Source organism: Dermacentor albipictus, chromosome 1 (genome assembly GCF_038994185.2).
Source record: "Dermacentor albipictus isolate Rhodes 1998 colony chromosome 1, USDA_Dalb.pri_finalv2, whole genome shotgun sequence".
In the NCBI taxonomy this organism is placed as follows: Eukaryota; Metazoa; Arthropoda; class Arachnida; order Ixodida; family Ixodidae; genus Dermacentor; species Dermacentor albipictus.
In genome coordinates this window covers 183716473-183733157 of record NC_091821.1, presented here as the reverse complement: position 1 = coordinate 183733157, position 16685 = coordinate 183716473, and the positions used below count along the sequence as shown (strand labels likewise).

The window sequence follows — 16685 nt, the reverse complement described above, 5'->3', positions numbered from 1 at the left end:
CCCCGAAAGTTACAAAAGTATTGAAGGGCTAAGTCAACCAGTTTCTCTTGTCTCCACACAAAAATAAGCAGTCTTCGGACACTCTATGCCAGCCTGTTTAGTAATCACTTTCATTACTTGGGGACACAGCGATACCACGCTGATACTACTGTGATACATGCTTGCTACGTATGTCGCGTAGATCGACGGCCATCTTCCGAAATTCTGGTGGTGCAACGGTGCAATCGTGAAATTAAAGCTAGACATTATGTTTTTGCTCAAAAGCACAGTCGCGCTACACGGCAGGCTGCGGTTTGGCTACTTTGCGGCGACTTGATCGTAGACTTGGCTTTCTACTAGGGGGCAGGCCAACTTCCGGCGCTGAGAATGCTTTCTTTAGGTGGCGGCTGCCGCTTCGCTGCCTAAAATCAGTAAGAAACTTACTGAAAGGTTGAACGAATGCAACAGTAAGCGGCTATCATCATTTAGTAGAAGCAGTAGAAGCATGCAAGTGAATACCGCACACCGATCAAATCCAGAATGAAACGGCGCAGCACATGAACTCGTGGGGCCTCACTTTAGGGGGAGCAGTGGTTTACAATGATGAACGCCAACAAGCGGACTGCAGAGGATTTCATCCAAGGCGTTTTCGCCCCGACGGTAACGGTGCAGTGCACTTCTGACGCCGAAGATGTGTGCAGAAGGAACAATCTCTCATTCGCAGAACTGCTGCAACCTTTCTGCCAGCAGGTGGAAGGTAGGTTTCCAGCTTGTTCCGTTGCGTACACGCATCAGCGTCTTTTGAAGTTAAGGGATTTTAGGAGGACTGAATGGCGCTTACTTATCGCCCTTAATGATACTAGAATTATCCAGTGAATATAGTTTACAAAAGCCACATCGCTACCTTGCGGTAGTAGCGCTGTCAGTTGGTTTGTTTCCTGAGTCGCGCATGTCGATTGTGCAGTGCATAGTACGTAAGTGCATTCGACTAACGTTGACGCTGATTACATGTGTGGTTGCACTCTATTACCGCGCGTAAATTAGGTCCATAAGTCGTGTTTAGGCTAGCGTGGCACGTTGTAGCACATAGAAAGCTCCAGAGCTAGTGGCATAACTGACCGCGAGAGCCAGGGTAACATTTGCCAGCGTGCCGTAACTTCATGGTTGATGATATGCTATGCGTATTTTTCACGCTTTCTGCGCGCCTACCTCCGTCTCCTGTAACTGTAGGCATCTTACAACCGGCAAATATAATTTGAACTTCATTACTGATTTTCCTTCGTTCGAAGCTGTCGCTGAGGCATTTGATCTGGCATGATTTTCCCAGACATTATTTGTCTTTTCAGTCAATGACATACCCTACTTTTCGATTTTTCATAACCTTGATCCAAAACTTAATGTCTAGATGATGATGTCAAACGTCTGATTGTAATGTATTACAAGTCATAAGGTGCTATCATTCATCACCTTGCAGAAACTGGCATTCTTGCCTTAGTGTACTTTAGGATAATACTGTGCAACTGGATTTCGTTTGACGTAGTTTCATTTGTCATTTAGGGTTTTATAATTCGGGAGGTAGTGTGAATTATACTAGTTGTAGCTTAACCATTGTTGCATGGGCTTTTGTAAGGATGCAGTTTGCTTGTGCTTGTAGCTTTCAACAGTGGCAAAACGAGAACAAGGTAAAAGCAGGAGCCAATGTTTCGACAAGTGGACTTGTATTTTCCAAGGCCACTTGGAAAAAAAAAGACAATGCTGTTTTTAAATCTGTTTCATGATAGTTACACGTTATGGGATTTCGGTATCACCTATATGAATATGTAATGCCCTAATTGTATGTTTATGGAACGACTGCTCATTTAAAGGGAAAGAAATTAAGCTGATCACTTTTGTAAGAACTCAATTCTGAATGAGTACTTATCAATTAATTCTACATAAAGCACATATGAAGCGCCGAACGAATTTAAAAGTGATGGTCTAAAGTTGAAATCTAATCATGTGAAGTTTCAGTCCGTTTGGCAGATGTTTCTGTGGTAGAATTGCACTTCATGATTGAACAAAATTGAAGCGTTACCTCCATCAATTACATTGTGGGCTAGTCTAATTGCCGTCCCCATTGTATTAGACATGCACAGCATCTGTAATTACAGTAATTGAAACCACCTACCTCATGAAATTTTATGTCTATTGTTTTGGAAATGCATTTTTAAACGGGCGTGCAGTGGTTCGAGTTAGTTCAGTGTCTCGATTGGGTGGATTAACGACTCAACAAGCAAGCATTTGCTGAAACCAAGGCAGGACTAGTGGAATTGCCCTTTTCTTATGCAAGATTCATTCACTCTTGGCTTCTTAGATAGTTTTGCTTGTGTCACTTCAGAATTGTTTGTTCATTTCAAGCAAGTGATCAAAGGTCTTTGGACTTCACCACAGACTTTTGGGCTTGGTGGTAGTTGACAAAGAAGGTTGCAAGTGCTTCAGAAGTATGGACAAGGGAGGAGGCACTGTTCCTTTGTTTCTGTTGTTGCAGTGTTAAGCCTTCAACTCGAGGCTTTAATTTTAAGATATGCTATACACAACGGTGGCATAAAACTAAAGGGTTTTCCATGAATAAATAAGCTACTTTAAAAGAAAAGGCAGACATTTACTGTTACGTTGATCATCTTGAAGGTTTGCTACGTATGGGCTCAGGGGGTGCACTGCTTGAGCAGAACAACAATTTCAAGGGGCATTTAGGTTAAATGGGTGCATGCAAAAAATGAGAGAAGAGGAGGGTGTCGTATCATCACATGCGTACCATCTCCCAGAAGTAGGGACTGCATATTGTTAAGGGTGGGAAATGGAAAAACGCTCATGCACTGTGCTTTGGGTGTTTGTTAAAGAACTCCAGGTTGTGCTTATCCAGCGCACTCCACTGTGGCGCCCCTCATATCCCCTATAGTGCTTTGGGATGTTAAACGCGATCAAAAATTTAATATTGTTCCATATAAGTGTGACTCATGAAACAAGTAATCAAAATATTTGTGTGCATATAGTCGCCATGGGAATTGCACCTCATTGTAAGCATTTCTTCTTTCTGTGCTTGCACTTTCTGAACAAATGGCATGTTTGTTTACGAATGTGTGTGCACACCCTTTAAAATCAGTGCTTTAATATTCATACTTTAGCCTCTATGGATATATTAATAGTATCTGTAGGGTGTCTTTGTAGATAATTCATTAATAAAACAAACAAAAAAAAACACCAGAATATGTGGTGTTATGAAAACAGTTGAGGGTAATTCTCTCTGTCATAAGAGAAAAAAGGAACCTAGGTGCAATATGTTGTGCAAAACAGGGGACATAAATCTGATAATCTTGGGCATATCTATATATCACATCCAATAGTCAGGTAGACATGTAGCTTTGCCATTTGTGAGCTACAACTTTGGTAGCTCTACACATCTTGTCACCACCATGTACTGTAGCCAGAAACCTTATTTAGGGTGTCATTTGCAGCCTGCTTATAAACTATCATTCTTGTAAAGGTGTTCTCAAAGAGTCGTGAAAATGTAGGAGGTGGTGTGGCACCCTCTGTGTGCATCCCTTTGTAGCGGTCTCCTACTTGATGTTCTTATGTAACGAAGCATTATGATGCTTTGGTGCTGCTTTTTCCAATATTGCTAGTTTTCTCGTATTAAACATAGTTTTATTTCTTATCTGCTATAGCATGGAATAATGCTTCCTCTTTCAGTGGCAGTGAGGCCGCCAAATCTGCTCCAGGGGAGTGTAGCTGCCAAGCTGCACCTTAACATTCGAGACCTGAATAGTCCTGTGCCACAGCTGGCAGCTGCCAAGAAATTGCTCAATGACTCAGTTTCAAATGTCCAACCTCCTCTCAATGAGAATGCTGCCTCACTCACAAAGATCAAGGCGGGCAGCTACAATCTACTTGTGTCAAGTATGTGCTTAGTACCACGAATTCCATTTTACTTGTCACAGCTACTACAGCTAAGTAAAATAATTTTCTTTGGTTTAGAAACTGAATATTGCCTTCACTAATTTTTTTTTTACTTTCTTTTAAAACAAGATTTACTTTTTGTATTGTGCTATGCACTCTGAAAATTTTGCTCCCCTTGGGGCTTATCTTGTCTCCAAAACATTAATAGTCAGTCATCTATCTTGTGTGGCTTTCCTTTCTTTAACATTGCATGCCAGTACTTCCAGGTCATGAATGGCATGCGTGTTATCACCGTGACTTAGCATTCTTGACAGGAAAGTAGTGAGCGCACACCTTTTCAAGTAAAAGAGGTGTAAACAAGACAGATGACTCTTAATGTATGGGGACAAGATACACCCCTATGGTCATACATTTTTTTTTGGAGTGTAGCTTTTAGTCATTTATCAAAGTATTGGTAACAATGATGTACAGTGCTTAGCGATTGAAATGCAGTGCTCAAAGAACATTGTTGCTGGCGCTTTTTGCACCACTGATGGGTGCTTGGTGATTTCTGGAGGACCAAATGCAGTCACGATGCATCATAATGGCTCTTGCTTTCATTGTATACCACAATGCGTCAGTTCGGTGCCCCCCCCCCCCGCCTACCGGTAATGCAAAAAACTATGGGGACACCTTAGCAATTCTTATGATGTGTAAATGCGAGAGCATTACTTGTTGCTGAGTGTGTCCCCGAGTTATGTCACCGAGTTTAGTGTTGAAACGTAATGTTGTTGAGTTTAGTGCTGCTGCATTATGTTTTCGAGTGTAATGTTGCTGCTTATGAGGTTGCAACAATGAAAGACGACAAACTGGCCATATTGCGATCTCTTAGCTGAGTTTTAATTGTGGAGTTCTCGTTAAAGTAGTGTTTCATGCACATTGCATTGAGTGCTCTTTCTCGATGACATCACTTTTCAGCAGGATGACACCACTTTGCCGAGTGATGACAGTACTTTTCTGAGTGCACACTAAATTTCTTTGGGCTTGTAGGTGAACTCCACCCCATACTCTGGGGGGATGTCGTAGTTGTTGTCCGATGGGTACCTGAAGCATGTTGCATCTTACTCTTAATCGTCGTCCATGGGCTCTGGCGACTGCATCTGAGGGCCCCCGACAACACAAAAGGCAGAGTGAGCGGCTGAAGCTTGCCGTGCCATCTCTGCAACCGCTCGCTCTGCCATCTAGTGAATTGTCCATCAGGCAGATCCCAACCATGTACACAGGCTTGAAAGTATTCATCACTGTCCCCTGTTGCAACGGTGGCACAATGCAACAGCGGCTCAGTGGTTAATGGGCCTGGCTACGGAGCGGTAGCAGTGGGGGTGGGGCAGAGGATTGAATCCTCACCGTGGTCACTTTTTTTTTTAGTTAGATGAAGATGATGTAATTTGTGTGCCGTTTTTCTGCCACAGGTTACTGAGGATGGTGGGTTCGCATGATGAGCCAAGTAATGCTCTCACATTAAAAGTGCTGGCAGGCCATGTGGTTCAAGTATCACATTTCAGTTGCTGAGTACTGTACATTCTGTATCAGGCAACATGAACGTATGGAGCATAGCTGTATAGTAAAGGCATTTAAACAATGCAACTCATGTCTGCAAGCAGGGTGACCAGACAAAACAAGAAAAGGGAAAGCTTCTCAAGATATGCCCAAATAAGTGGTACGGCTTGTCTGCACAAGAATTTATCCAAATATTGTAAAGATAATGCTCACTGAAGTTGAAAATATACTTTGTGCACTCAATCTTCACCTACAATTAGCAATTTGGCCGAATTTAATAGAAAAACATTAGGCGAAAAAAAAAAAGAGAACTTGTTGCTATAATGGATTACAGCATTGAGCTAAGAAATGATACCTTTTAGGTGTGTATTGCTTCTGACGAAAGTTGTGCATCAAAGTAGATGTACAAGTACAGACCACCCAGAAATTTGGAACATATGAAAGGCAAAATGAACTCATGAAGACAAAAATGTATATCAGATGACCAATTTTGAATAAAAATTGCAGACAGCAATAAGACGAAGAAACTGGGTTTAGAAACTTGCAAATTTTTTACTTAACAGTGAAAACAATGTGTTTGAGTCTGAAATTGGTCAACCTGCTCACCAACCTCTGAGCCAAGCTGAATTGTCTACCTTTCTAAACTACAACACCAACCTACATGCCTGTGATATGCTGTTGCACTTTGCTTCACGAAATGGTGTTTTGTAGAAAGAAGGGCAAGAGTGAAAGCTGCCAGAACTTAAGTCAGAGCATTTTTAATTTGCTTGTATCTTGTAATTTCTTTTAATAAATGACTTTCATTTGTGCATGCTAATTTCTACTATTCTTCATGTGCTTTTGTTTGTGAGACACAGAGAAAAGAGCTAGACAGAACTGGTAGTATTAGACGGTTAATGCAGGGCCTCTTTAACATGGGGTGCTTTGTGTAATGTTTGCATGATATCTTCAGCCAAGCTATACAGAGAAAAATTTTACATAAAGTTTCATTGTTGCTGTTACACCATAGAAAAAAAAAGAAAAACGAAAAAGACCCATAGCTTCTTGTGTTCTGGCATGCTTAATTAAAGAAATAGCATTCCAGAGGTTAAACTTCTAATTTCCATATCTGAATCTGCTCAGAGGGAACTTGCTTTATACTATGATAAACTTTCTGAACTTACTTTTTATCTACAATATAACTAAAGAAAATTATTTAGCATTTATGTGCACTTAAAACTTGCCTTTTGTGGATTAGACTGTGTGATAAGGTAAGGCTACTTGAAGACGGAAGCACTGAACACAGGAGGAAGAATAAACAGGTATATTTCTTTTTTTTCTGTTCAGTACTTAGTGACTGCTCATGGGCTTTAGGAGTTACGTTAGGGTCCCCAGTTTCCTTGCTTAAAATAAAATGGTTGTCTCTTACCTATATTGTTTTTCACATAGTCGGAATACTTTGCATGTTCACTTGACTGAAAAGACATTGACCGTACTATAAGTGCAAAGAGTTCTTCAAAATTGTGGTGAGTGGGCATCTTTCTACTTTGGTCCTAATAAATATTTTCTCCTTTTCAAATTTCAGCATCTACGCCATGGTTCTACTCCTACAGGGATGCATTCTTTCGGGTCCTGCCTCCACTGGAACATGATTTTACACGGCATTTTCTTGCCTGTATCCTTTAATGCTCCCTTGTGACTAAACTCAAAGCGAGTGCACTATGCCTGTGAGCTCGGCTCATGCACATTTTCCCCAGAAATGATTGCAGAAGTTGTGGCAGTTCGCTACGTTTTAAAAGTAATCATATATTTGGAATACACTCTTTTTATTTTCATATTCTTGCAAATTGGATGAAAAAATGTTTTTAAGTTGCTGTGACCATAGTGTCTAAGCAAAACTTTTTTGATTCTGATTTTTGTTTTGTTTCGCTGAAAATGGTTCACTTCCAGTTCAACTCTACAGTAAAAAAAATTATGGTTCAAACTGGTTTTAACTGGTTGATGTTCATTTGCATAACCTTGCTATAATTACAGGGAAAAGTAGCATAAATATATTTTGTACAGAAACTTGATGCTGCTCTTGATGCTGCATGCTATTTTCATGCCACAAGTAGTTGAAAAAAATTGCATTGTGGAGGCACACCTCGGAAGCAACTTGTCAGAAGTAATACATACATAATTTCTATTGTACATACTTTACTCACTAATGCAGTCAAAAGCAACTGCCTTGCCAGGAAACACCTAATTCTCAATGACAGCCAGCCTGTGTGCATTTACAAATGTGGTAGCAAGGATGAGCCACAAATGGAGGCAATGCATGGATCAAAAGCTCCAGAGAAGGTGACCAACCTAAACTAAGAACTGTTACTCTGTCTTTTGGTTTCATCCAGCAGCATTTGTACCACAAGAACGTCTTGCTTTGGCTCATGGCATTACCCGTGAGCCAGAGCATCTGTATATCTGTAGCATATGATGGGTTTCTGCAGCAGTGTTGCTAAGTTTGAATCAATACTTGATTCAGATTCTTTGCTCCTAAAATACATCATATCGATCAAAAATAAATGCACTGGATCACTGAAACACAACTTTGCAAAATCAAGCTGAACAAAATGTCCTCTCAGCTGCATGGCTGTCGGCACACTATATATGCTACACAAGGCATAATGCTTGCCACACCTAGCGGTGGAAAGATGTACTACACCGTAAATTCCTTCAACTTTTGGGTAGCACCTCATACCTTCTGCCAACTGAGAGAGCACGCTAGTGCACATGTGGCAATAGTTCCATCTCTGACCTCATGATTCAAAATCGGTTGAGCTTTTGGGAGGCAGCATTGGATTTCCAGTTATCAAACAGTTGGAACATAAAAATGTTCAACCACGCTATGCCATGCCTGACATGACAATATGTGTCCGTTTTTTAAAAAACTGCAGCAACAGGTACAGATGATCTTAATTAGCTGAACCCATTGTGTGCCACTATGTTTTGTGAAATCATCAAAGAGGTTATTTCACCTTATTGACCTATCAGGCATTTTTGTGGTGTCCTCTGAACATGGTTCTCCAGAGGAAGAGCTTGAGAAAATGGCCCAAGGCCACCAGGCAGGCCAGTCTGAAGGCAGCCAGCGATGGTTCTTTCCACAGTGCCTAAAGTATTACCTTCTACTTCATGATGTGTCTCAAGGCAACCAAACTAAGTGAGCTCTTTAAACACTTCTCTGTTAAAAGCACTGTAAATTTATTGAATTCACTGTTCACCGTTGGTACCATGTTTGTTTCTTGCTGCATATGTATGCCCTTTGTAAAAATGTTCTGTAAGGTGTCCTTACTGTCTGATGAAGGTATGACGACACTCTGCAGATGAAAAGCTTTATTTTTGGGATTAAAATTGTAGTACTGGCTGTGCCTTGTTATGAGGACCATTTTAATGCTATTTATCTGTTTGACAAAGAAAGACGTACACCGACCATGTAAAACTTATTTAAAAGACAACACGTTTCAGTTTCCATATGGAAGCCTTGGTCACAAGTGGGCGGAAAAGGTTGAAGTGCCTGTTTAAATAGGCTTTAGCATGTGGCGCAAGCACCACGCATAAGACAGGGGGAGGGTTCCTTTGTTTTGATTGAGCATGTGTTCTCTAGATCGTATCTTGAGAGACTCCAGGTACAGATGTGACTCGCAGTTTCTTTTATGGCCTATTAGACTAGATTTCATCCAGTCAATATTGTGCGCGGTCATTGCTGCGAGCTCTGCCAAAGCATTTGAAAGCATCTGTTTAAAGCTTTGAAAAAAAAAAACAGTTGCAATTTTTAAATTTAATGTTTTCTTTTAAGAAGTGGAAAATTTGCCCCTCCCACCAGCATTTGTTTTGGACTTTATACAAAGCTACCAATGAACTAGGATAAAAATATGTGGTGTGTATTTGAGCAGTTATCAATAAAAAAGTAGAAACACAAAAAAATGCTTTTTTGTAAGCCTATATTCTGAGGTAACAGGCAGTATATAAAATATAATTTGTATAATTCAATAATCCAAGTTCATTGTGCACGTTCATACGAAATAAAACATGCTCAAAAGTTTCAAAAGAAAACCTCAATTGAGTAAAAGTTCATCAATGATGGTGTAGCAGAAAAATGGAATGTCGTGTTTTGCGAAAAGCAAGAGTAAAGATTATTAAGTTGCAATATACACATGAAAGCAGAAGTTCTAGATGTCTAATATGCTCCAGACTTGTTGCAAGCCTGTCCTTGAGCTTCCTCGATGTAGTCTGCCCATTCATCAGATCTCATTGTTTTTCTGGCTTGCTTTGCCCTGTCGGACGTCTGGCAAGACGAATGGCAAGATGACACTGACAGTGTCGTGCGCGAGCTGTTGCATTTGTCTCGTTTTGCACAGCGCACGGTCTTGCGCGCTGTGCACGAGAACACCTGACTAGTGGTATAAGTCAGTGCTACATGAATACTAAGGCAGACACAAGTGGATCATAGAGCATGATTGCGCACTAAAACATGGTAGAAAATGACATATTTTCGTTGTCTGCATACACGAGTGCGCTACGTGGGAATAAGCAGACAAAACAGAAGTACTTCTCTCTTGCTGCCGTGCGAAGTAAAACAAAAAACATGCAGACATTCGGTTTGTGTGTGTTATTATTTCTCGGAATTTTGATTAATCTATTGAAGCAACAGATTACACAAATAACAGATGTTGTTTTGAATAATTTTCGAAGTCATGGGTCACTATGAGTGACGTCACAGCACAGCTCTGTGCTTGTCAGCTCAATATGGCCAGACCTGGTGAGGAGAGGGGCCCTTTAATCATAACATTAGCAGAATATTGTAAAATCTTACATTTTTACAACATATTATTGATGTGTGCAAAAAAATAATGCTTACATATTGTTAAAAAAAAAGGAAAGTAAAGTAAGAAGTGAAACCAAAATTTATCAGTTTTGGTTTCGCCAAGTACAGTGTATGCTACAATTTATCCTGTAACTTTTGAATGGCACAAAGTAGATGCATGATTCTTGTTGCGGTAGGTGGAGTAGTGTGCGGGATTGCATAAAAATGTAAAAGTTAGCAATGCAAATTTTCCAAGAAATTTCATATTTCAAGAGTGTCCTCATACCTTATGTGAGGTCACTGACCACTTCCCATGTCTGCCATAGCTTCTGGTTATCACATGTGACACCTTGCTTAGTCATGCATAATCTAAATTGCCACTTTGTAAACTGACATGGTTCACAACAGTGTCTTTTTTTGTTATTTGTAGCACATAGACTGGGAAGTCTTAGGTGTTTTCTGTTGCAGCTGTAATAAATTGCCATACCAAAAGTCTATGTAGCTTCCATTTGCTGCCAGAGCCAGTGAACCACCGGGTGCACCTGCAGTGGCAATACTGTCAAAGCCAGTGAATTGCCGGGCAGCTGTAATTTGTATTTCTCGAAGCTATTGATGGATGGCAGAATGTGTAGGTTTAATTGGGCATGGTTATATATGTTACTGCTGTATGACACTAGTTACCTGTGTTACTGGAACAAGCTTTTCTATGCTTTTGGATTATTTGATCGCCTCGAGTATAAATGCGTCTGGTGGCCATCGTGCTCTTTCTGAGCGTGAGAAATTAGATATTCTCTTCGACAGTGAAAGCGATGACAAGCCTTGTGATGACAGCAATTTTTCTGAGCCTTTCTTGGAGAAGGGTAATCTGATGGTAGGTGTGACTCGGATTCACCAGAGGACGATAACCCATGCCGGAGGGCTTCCAACATTTTCACACAATAAAATATGTGTGACTTCAAAAATTGCACAGAGTAAAATCTGAGTAATTCTCAAGTGTATGTAAATGTAGGTTTTATAACTTGCCCACCAAATATTCGACCTAGGTGCTCGTGACGAAAAGAAAAATGAGTGTATAGCATACTATACCTTTCGGTAAAAAAATTCACAGCACAGAAGGCCCGCATGTGCGCGGCAGGCAGCAGCGAATGGATTAAATTGTGCTATGCTTAGCTCCTGCCTGTGGCAGTTGTCATTCATCTACTTTTGTTTCCCTTTTCATTTTTATATCTACATTTAAATTAAATGTAACAATTAACTTCTATGCTTTCTCTGACTTCATTGTCTGTTTGCTTCATATGGTTGCAACTAACAAAAAGTCGAGACCCCCAGTTTCCTGTATGCCTCTCGCGCATTACATAGTGTGAGGCTCAAGTTTGGCAACCATGATGTCATTAGGTAGCATATGAGGTCTAGTTGCTACTTCCTGCTGCTAAGTTCACATATTACATGATGCCTGCTGTTGAAACAATGTTCCACATCAGCTGACATTACTGTGGGTGTCGCTGGCTAACACTCCCAGTGCTAATAGTGTGCACTGAAGAGCGATTGAAACATGATACTTGGACCACATGGTGGCCAGTGCCTTTTGTGGCACGAGAGCACTGGGTGATCGCTGGGTGACCAAATACGGTCACAGTGCATCACAAAGGTTCTCACCTTTATTGTATACTACACTTAATCAGCCTCAGTGATCAATCAGTGCTCAGCAGTGGCTCAAAAAGTGCCACCAGCCACAGACTCTGAGTATCGCATTTCAATCGCTAAGCACTGTACACTTACACAGATGCCTGAGAAAGTTGACAGAAGGATGGATGTCACCATAGCTTAATTGGTAAAGCACCGTATGACTAGAAGGTGTGGATATGGCTCCCACTTGCAGCAAGTTGTCCTTCTGTTCATTTTCATTCCTTCTCTATTTGTTATTTATCTGTGCTGATTAAACCTAATTCATTTCCCTTATGATTTCTCTGGCCTTATTGTCTGTTTGTTTAATATGGTTGTAACGAACAAGAATTGAACCCCTTTGTTCCAGTTATTCTTGCTCAGAACTAAACATGGGATTTAGGTTGCTGAGGTTGATATTGATTTGCAGTGGGCTTCAATATTGAATAGGCTCCTAGGGGAGCATTTTTACACTTAGCTGTTGTTGAACACACCTGCTGTACCTATCACTGACATTTGTTCTCTAGCATTATTTTAAAGCGCACATAGCCCGAGCTACCCTTTACAAGAGGAATATGTAGTTTGACAGGCTGTGCTTAGGATCTTCTGGTGTATGTGACATTTAGACAACCCACCCTGATATATAGTGGAAAATCCCATCATTCTCCAATTGAAACATTATTTCTGACAAGTACCGATGCGAGCTGACATGGCTTTCTTATGCAAGTCTTTGTGTATCACAAATCTGTGTCTTATTGTCTATGTGTATGTGTGTTGTGGTACGGGGGGAGTGGGGCACAGTTACCTAAAAAAATTTGTCTACTTGAGGGCTGCTATGTATAAATGGCATTTGTTCCAGGGCAGAGGCTAGCTTCCAGACTTTGAAGAGGAACTATGGTGCCAACTCATGCCATCTGCTCCAGATGAACTCTGTCCCTGCAAATGACCCCAATGCTACGAGTCTGCCTGATGTTTGGTCTCCTTTTTTACACTTGGAGGCACCTGATAAGGTGCGGTCTCTGTTTTGTTGCTTAGTTGAATGGTTTAAATGGTAGAAGTGTTGATAGATAGGCAGGCTTGAGTGATAAGTATATGTGAAGGTTAAGGCATTAAGGCTGTATTCTGTGTAGTACATATAGCTATTATATAATAAGCTGAAGACATTGCATGGGGCAGAAACAAAACTTTTGGAACTAAAGCTCCATCGGTTGCTTTCAGTAGAATAGGTTCTGTCTGCAAAATATATGGGAACCATAGCTAACACATTTAATGTGCATTCTGTGAAATTTTTTCAGCTACTCTTTCATACTGGCTGCATCCGAGGACCACCTAGTGGGCATCTACAGGGATAGTCATTTTATATTCTATTGTATTGGGCACTGTGTTGAGTGATCTTATGTCAGTGGGAACAGAACTGTGCATTGCCAGAGCTTCCTGTTGTACCAGTTTTGGATGCCTGCAATGTGCTGTTCACCCTCTCATTAAGAAAGGCTAGTGCAGTCGCTGTAGCAGTTGCTTGATTTAGTCATACCTGACGAATCATTGGCGATGGCATATGGCTTTTTCGTAAGCAGGGGTAGATACCATATTTATGAAAATTAAATGTGATACTTTTTCAGTGTGTAATTCACCTCCTATGTAAAATACAAATCATTTGAACTAACGGTGAAATTTCCAGATGGGTTCTGCTTGCTTCAGTTGATCCCAAGCAGTCTAACTGGGAATTCTGCCGTAAACGAACTTGTTCTTTTTCTCTCAGTTCGCTCCACTTAAGCATTCTTACCTTGAGTTGCACAAGGTTGCCGTTGCTGCTTTCTGCTCTAGTGCATTTTTAATACACTTTTTTATACTATGAGGGAACAGAACTGTTGTCTTGCTGTTCCTCCATCTTGAAAGTTGGTCAGTGTATGCGAGAAAAGTATCTTGGTCTTGGTAAAGGTGGTCAGCATTGACTTGCCTTGTTCCTCTCATCCTTTCCTTCTATGTTAGTGACAGAATGACTTATAAAGTTTTTGCTGTTGTTTCATTGGCAGGTGACGAGTAATTTGGAGTGTCCTGATAAACTTCGAGGAAGTAACTCTTCTCTTGATGAAGATGCCTTTCAGCAAGGTAAGTTTGAGTCTTTCTCACTAAGATCTCTGCGTGCACTATACATACAGCTTGTAAAAGTGGAGTATTTAAAAAATGAAAAAGACTGATTCCGTGAAAAAAAAAAGTGTGCCTAGAAATCCAGAATATATTTGTAAACTATCATTGCATGCTGTCACAGAAACGTGATACGGTGGTTGCAGTGTCATAACACTAAAGTGTATATGCAGATTATTAAATATAGTTTGCTTACCTGCTGTGGTAGCTTAGCAGCTATGGTGTCGCACTGCTTAGCACGAGGTTGCGGGATCGAATCCTGGCCATGGCAGCCACATTTTTACGGGGGTGAAATGCAAAAACACCCGTGTCTTGTTCATAGGGGGCATGTTAAAAAACCCCAGGGAGTGAAACTCATTCTGGAGTTCCCCACTACGGTGTGCCTCATATTCATATAGTTGTTTTGGCACGTAAGACCCGAGAATTAATTTTTTTCTATTATTTGCTTAAGTCTATAAAATGCCATGTGTTAGTAGCTAAAGAGCGACTCTGCAAGTGATAGGAACTGTCACCAGGCTTTTGGGGGGGCTTGTGTGTTTCTCCTGGTCCTATGAAGCTCAAAATAGGCAGAAGCCAATGCCTCTAGATTAGCATCAGTTGTTTAGCTGTTGTGCCATGTGTGACCCCTTTCTTTGAGCTTGAGCCTCAGTGTCAGCTAATGGGAGGTAACAGAAAAAGGAGAAAGGTCATCAAAAGGTGGGTGCCATCCACATTCTTTGTCTCAGAGGAAGCTTGTGATAAACAGAAGTGATGATCTTGTCATCTGACAGGGCCACAGCAGTGTTGCCAGTTTAGCAGTTCTCCTTCTAAATTTAGTTTTTTTTTCTTTTGCCCGTCCTAGCGGCAAAATTTCTTCGCTTGCAGGTGGTGGGTTTTTTAGTGGTTTTCGTGTAATGTTGCCTTCTTTTCTGGCAATATAAAAACGTAAGATTTTTTTTTCAAATATTCGTGCTTCACGTCACAAATATACAGCTTATCATGTCCCTTTGGAAGGAAGAAGGAATTATGATCATCATTCACAAACAGTGCTTCGCATTTCTTCCTCCATGCCTCCACTCTATAGCTCTAGCAGCTTCAGCAGTTCATAGCAGTTTCACTCTTTGCCATTTTCGCAGATGTACATTAGGGGATTTCAGCTTGTTAGTGGCTCTGGTGAAATACATCCGAAAATGCAGTTGGCTATTTGCGCTTTATCAGGACTGGTGCTGGCGTTCTCCAATGCGGATGTTGAGTGTGTTTTCAGCCAGTTAAATGTGGGTAAATCTAAGTTAAATAGCAGAATATCCACTAAGATGATAAATGCCATTCTTAATTTGCAAGCTGGTCTCTGAAGAAATGATAAATGCTGCTTCAGTTGCACGCTGCCTGAGCATGTTGTTTCCAAGATCGGCACGATGGAGGTCTACGGGGTCAGTGATGGCTCTGGCCCTAGATACAGCGACACCAACGAACAAATACACAGAGAGGGTGCATGACCGTACCAAAATGAAACAAGACATTTTCTGTAATTTTAATCACTGCCGGGTAGTTGAACATGATTTGCGGCCAGTGACTGCAGTTCAAGAAAGCGTCTTGTTTTTTTTAGTTTTGTCGTCTTAGTTTTAGCGTCTTGTTTTTTATATGACTAAAACACTTGCGCTGTGCCCAGTTTGTATCCCTTTTTCCATTACCTGTGCTCTTTGCTATGTTGAATGCAAACCAACTGACGATGCTTCGTACTTTCATGCTTTCTAAACTCCTTTTGTTGTGGCAAATCAGTCTTGTAAATGCTTGTATGGTGGAGGAACTTTGATTTGTCCCTGGACCAGGAAAATTTTTTCTTTAACTACGTAACTTTGTTTCTGAGAAGGAACACATGTAGCTTCGTGTTAGAGTTGGGTGGATCACGATTTTCCACTCCTTGTATTGTATAGGAAATTTTAATTTTATATTTTAAAGTGAAGCTTTTGTCTCTTCCTATGACTTTCCCACTGCTGCTGCTGCTGTAGCTGCTGTTTATGGCACACCACATCTGGGGGTGGTTCAGAGCCTGTGTATACCTGTCAGGAGCACGGCAGAGAGTAAAGGTGACTTTAGGAACTTGTTTGGACCTTTGCACTGCGTCGAATGTGCACAGTGCTCTCCAGAGCTCCTTGGGCGTTGCCGCATTAGCCTCTTGACAGCTGTCAAGAGGCTAATGCAGCGCTTACCTTTCTAATAACATGCAAGTCCAGAAGGAAACTAGGTAGAATGGCAGATAGGGGGAGGGGAGAGGAGGCACAGAATGGGTACACAGGTGGGACTCCTGTGCCAATTATGCCATTTTGATACAAACTCAAATTCTTACGCCAAACTGTGCCAAACACAGAAAATTGACCAAAATTGTGCCACGCTGCACCAGAACAGCTCCAGCATGTGTGCTTAGCGGTGAATAGCAAGTGTGTTCATTCTCCGAAAAAAGAGTGCAGCCATCCACATTCTGCACACCGCACGACGACGCCTCCAGCACACTTCCTCCTAATTTTTGCGCTTATAACACTGGACTTTTCGGCGCTTACGGCAGGTGGCCAGGGCGTGCATGGCCACTCCTTACTGTTGTCAATGCTGTCGAAACGGCCAGGACGGC

At 41.2% G+C, this 16685-nt stretch overlaps 1 protein-coding gene across 2 annotated transcripts in view; it reads left to right on the top strand.

Annotated features, from left to right (window-relative positions):
• Positions 1-283: 283 nt before the first annotated feature.
• l(3)76BDm (trafficking protein particle complex subunit 8 homolog l(3)76BDm) overlaps positions 284-16685 on the top strand; it is a 149924-nt gene continuing 133522 nt past the window's right edge. The window contains exons 1-6 of one of the 2 annotated variants that reach the window (XM_070530480.1): positions 284-736; positions 3709-3915; positions 7019-7108; positions 8464-8629; positions 12795-12945; positions 13969-14044. In XM_070530480.1, the coding sequence (XP_070386581.1) occupies positions 580-736; positions 3709-3915; positions 7019-7108; positions 8464-8629; positions 12795-12945; positions 13969-14044 (847 nt within the window). In that variant the 5' untranslated portion in view covers positions 284-579. The remainder of the gene's footprint in view (positions 737-3708; positions 3916-7018; positions 7109-8463; positions 8630-12794; positions 12946-13968; positions 14045-16685) is intronic. The other variant, XM_070530481.1, reaches the window with a different exon arrangement.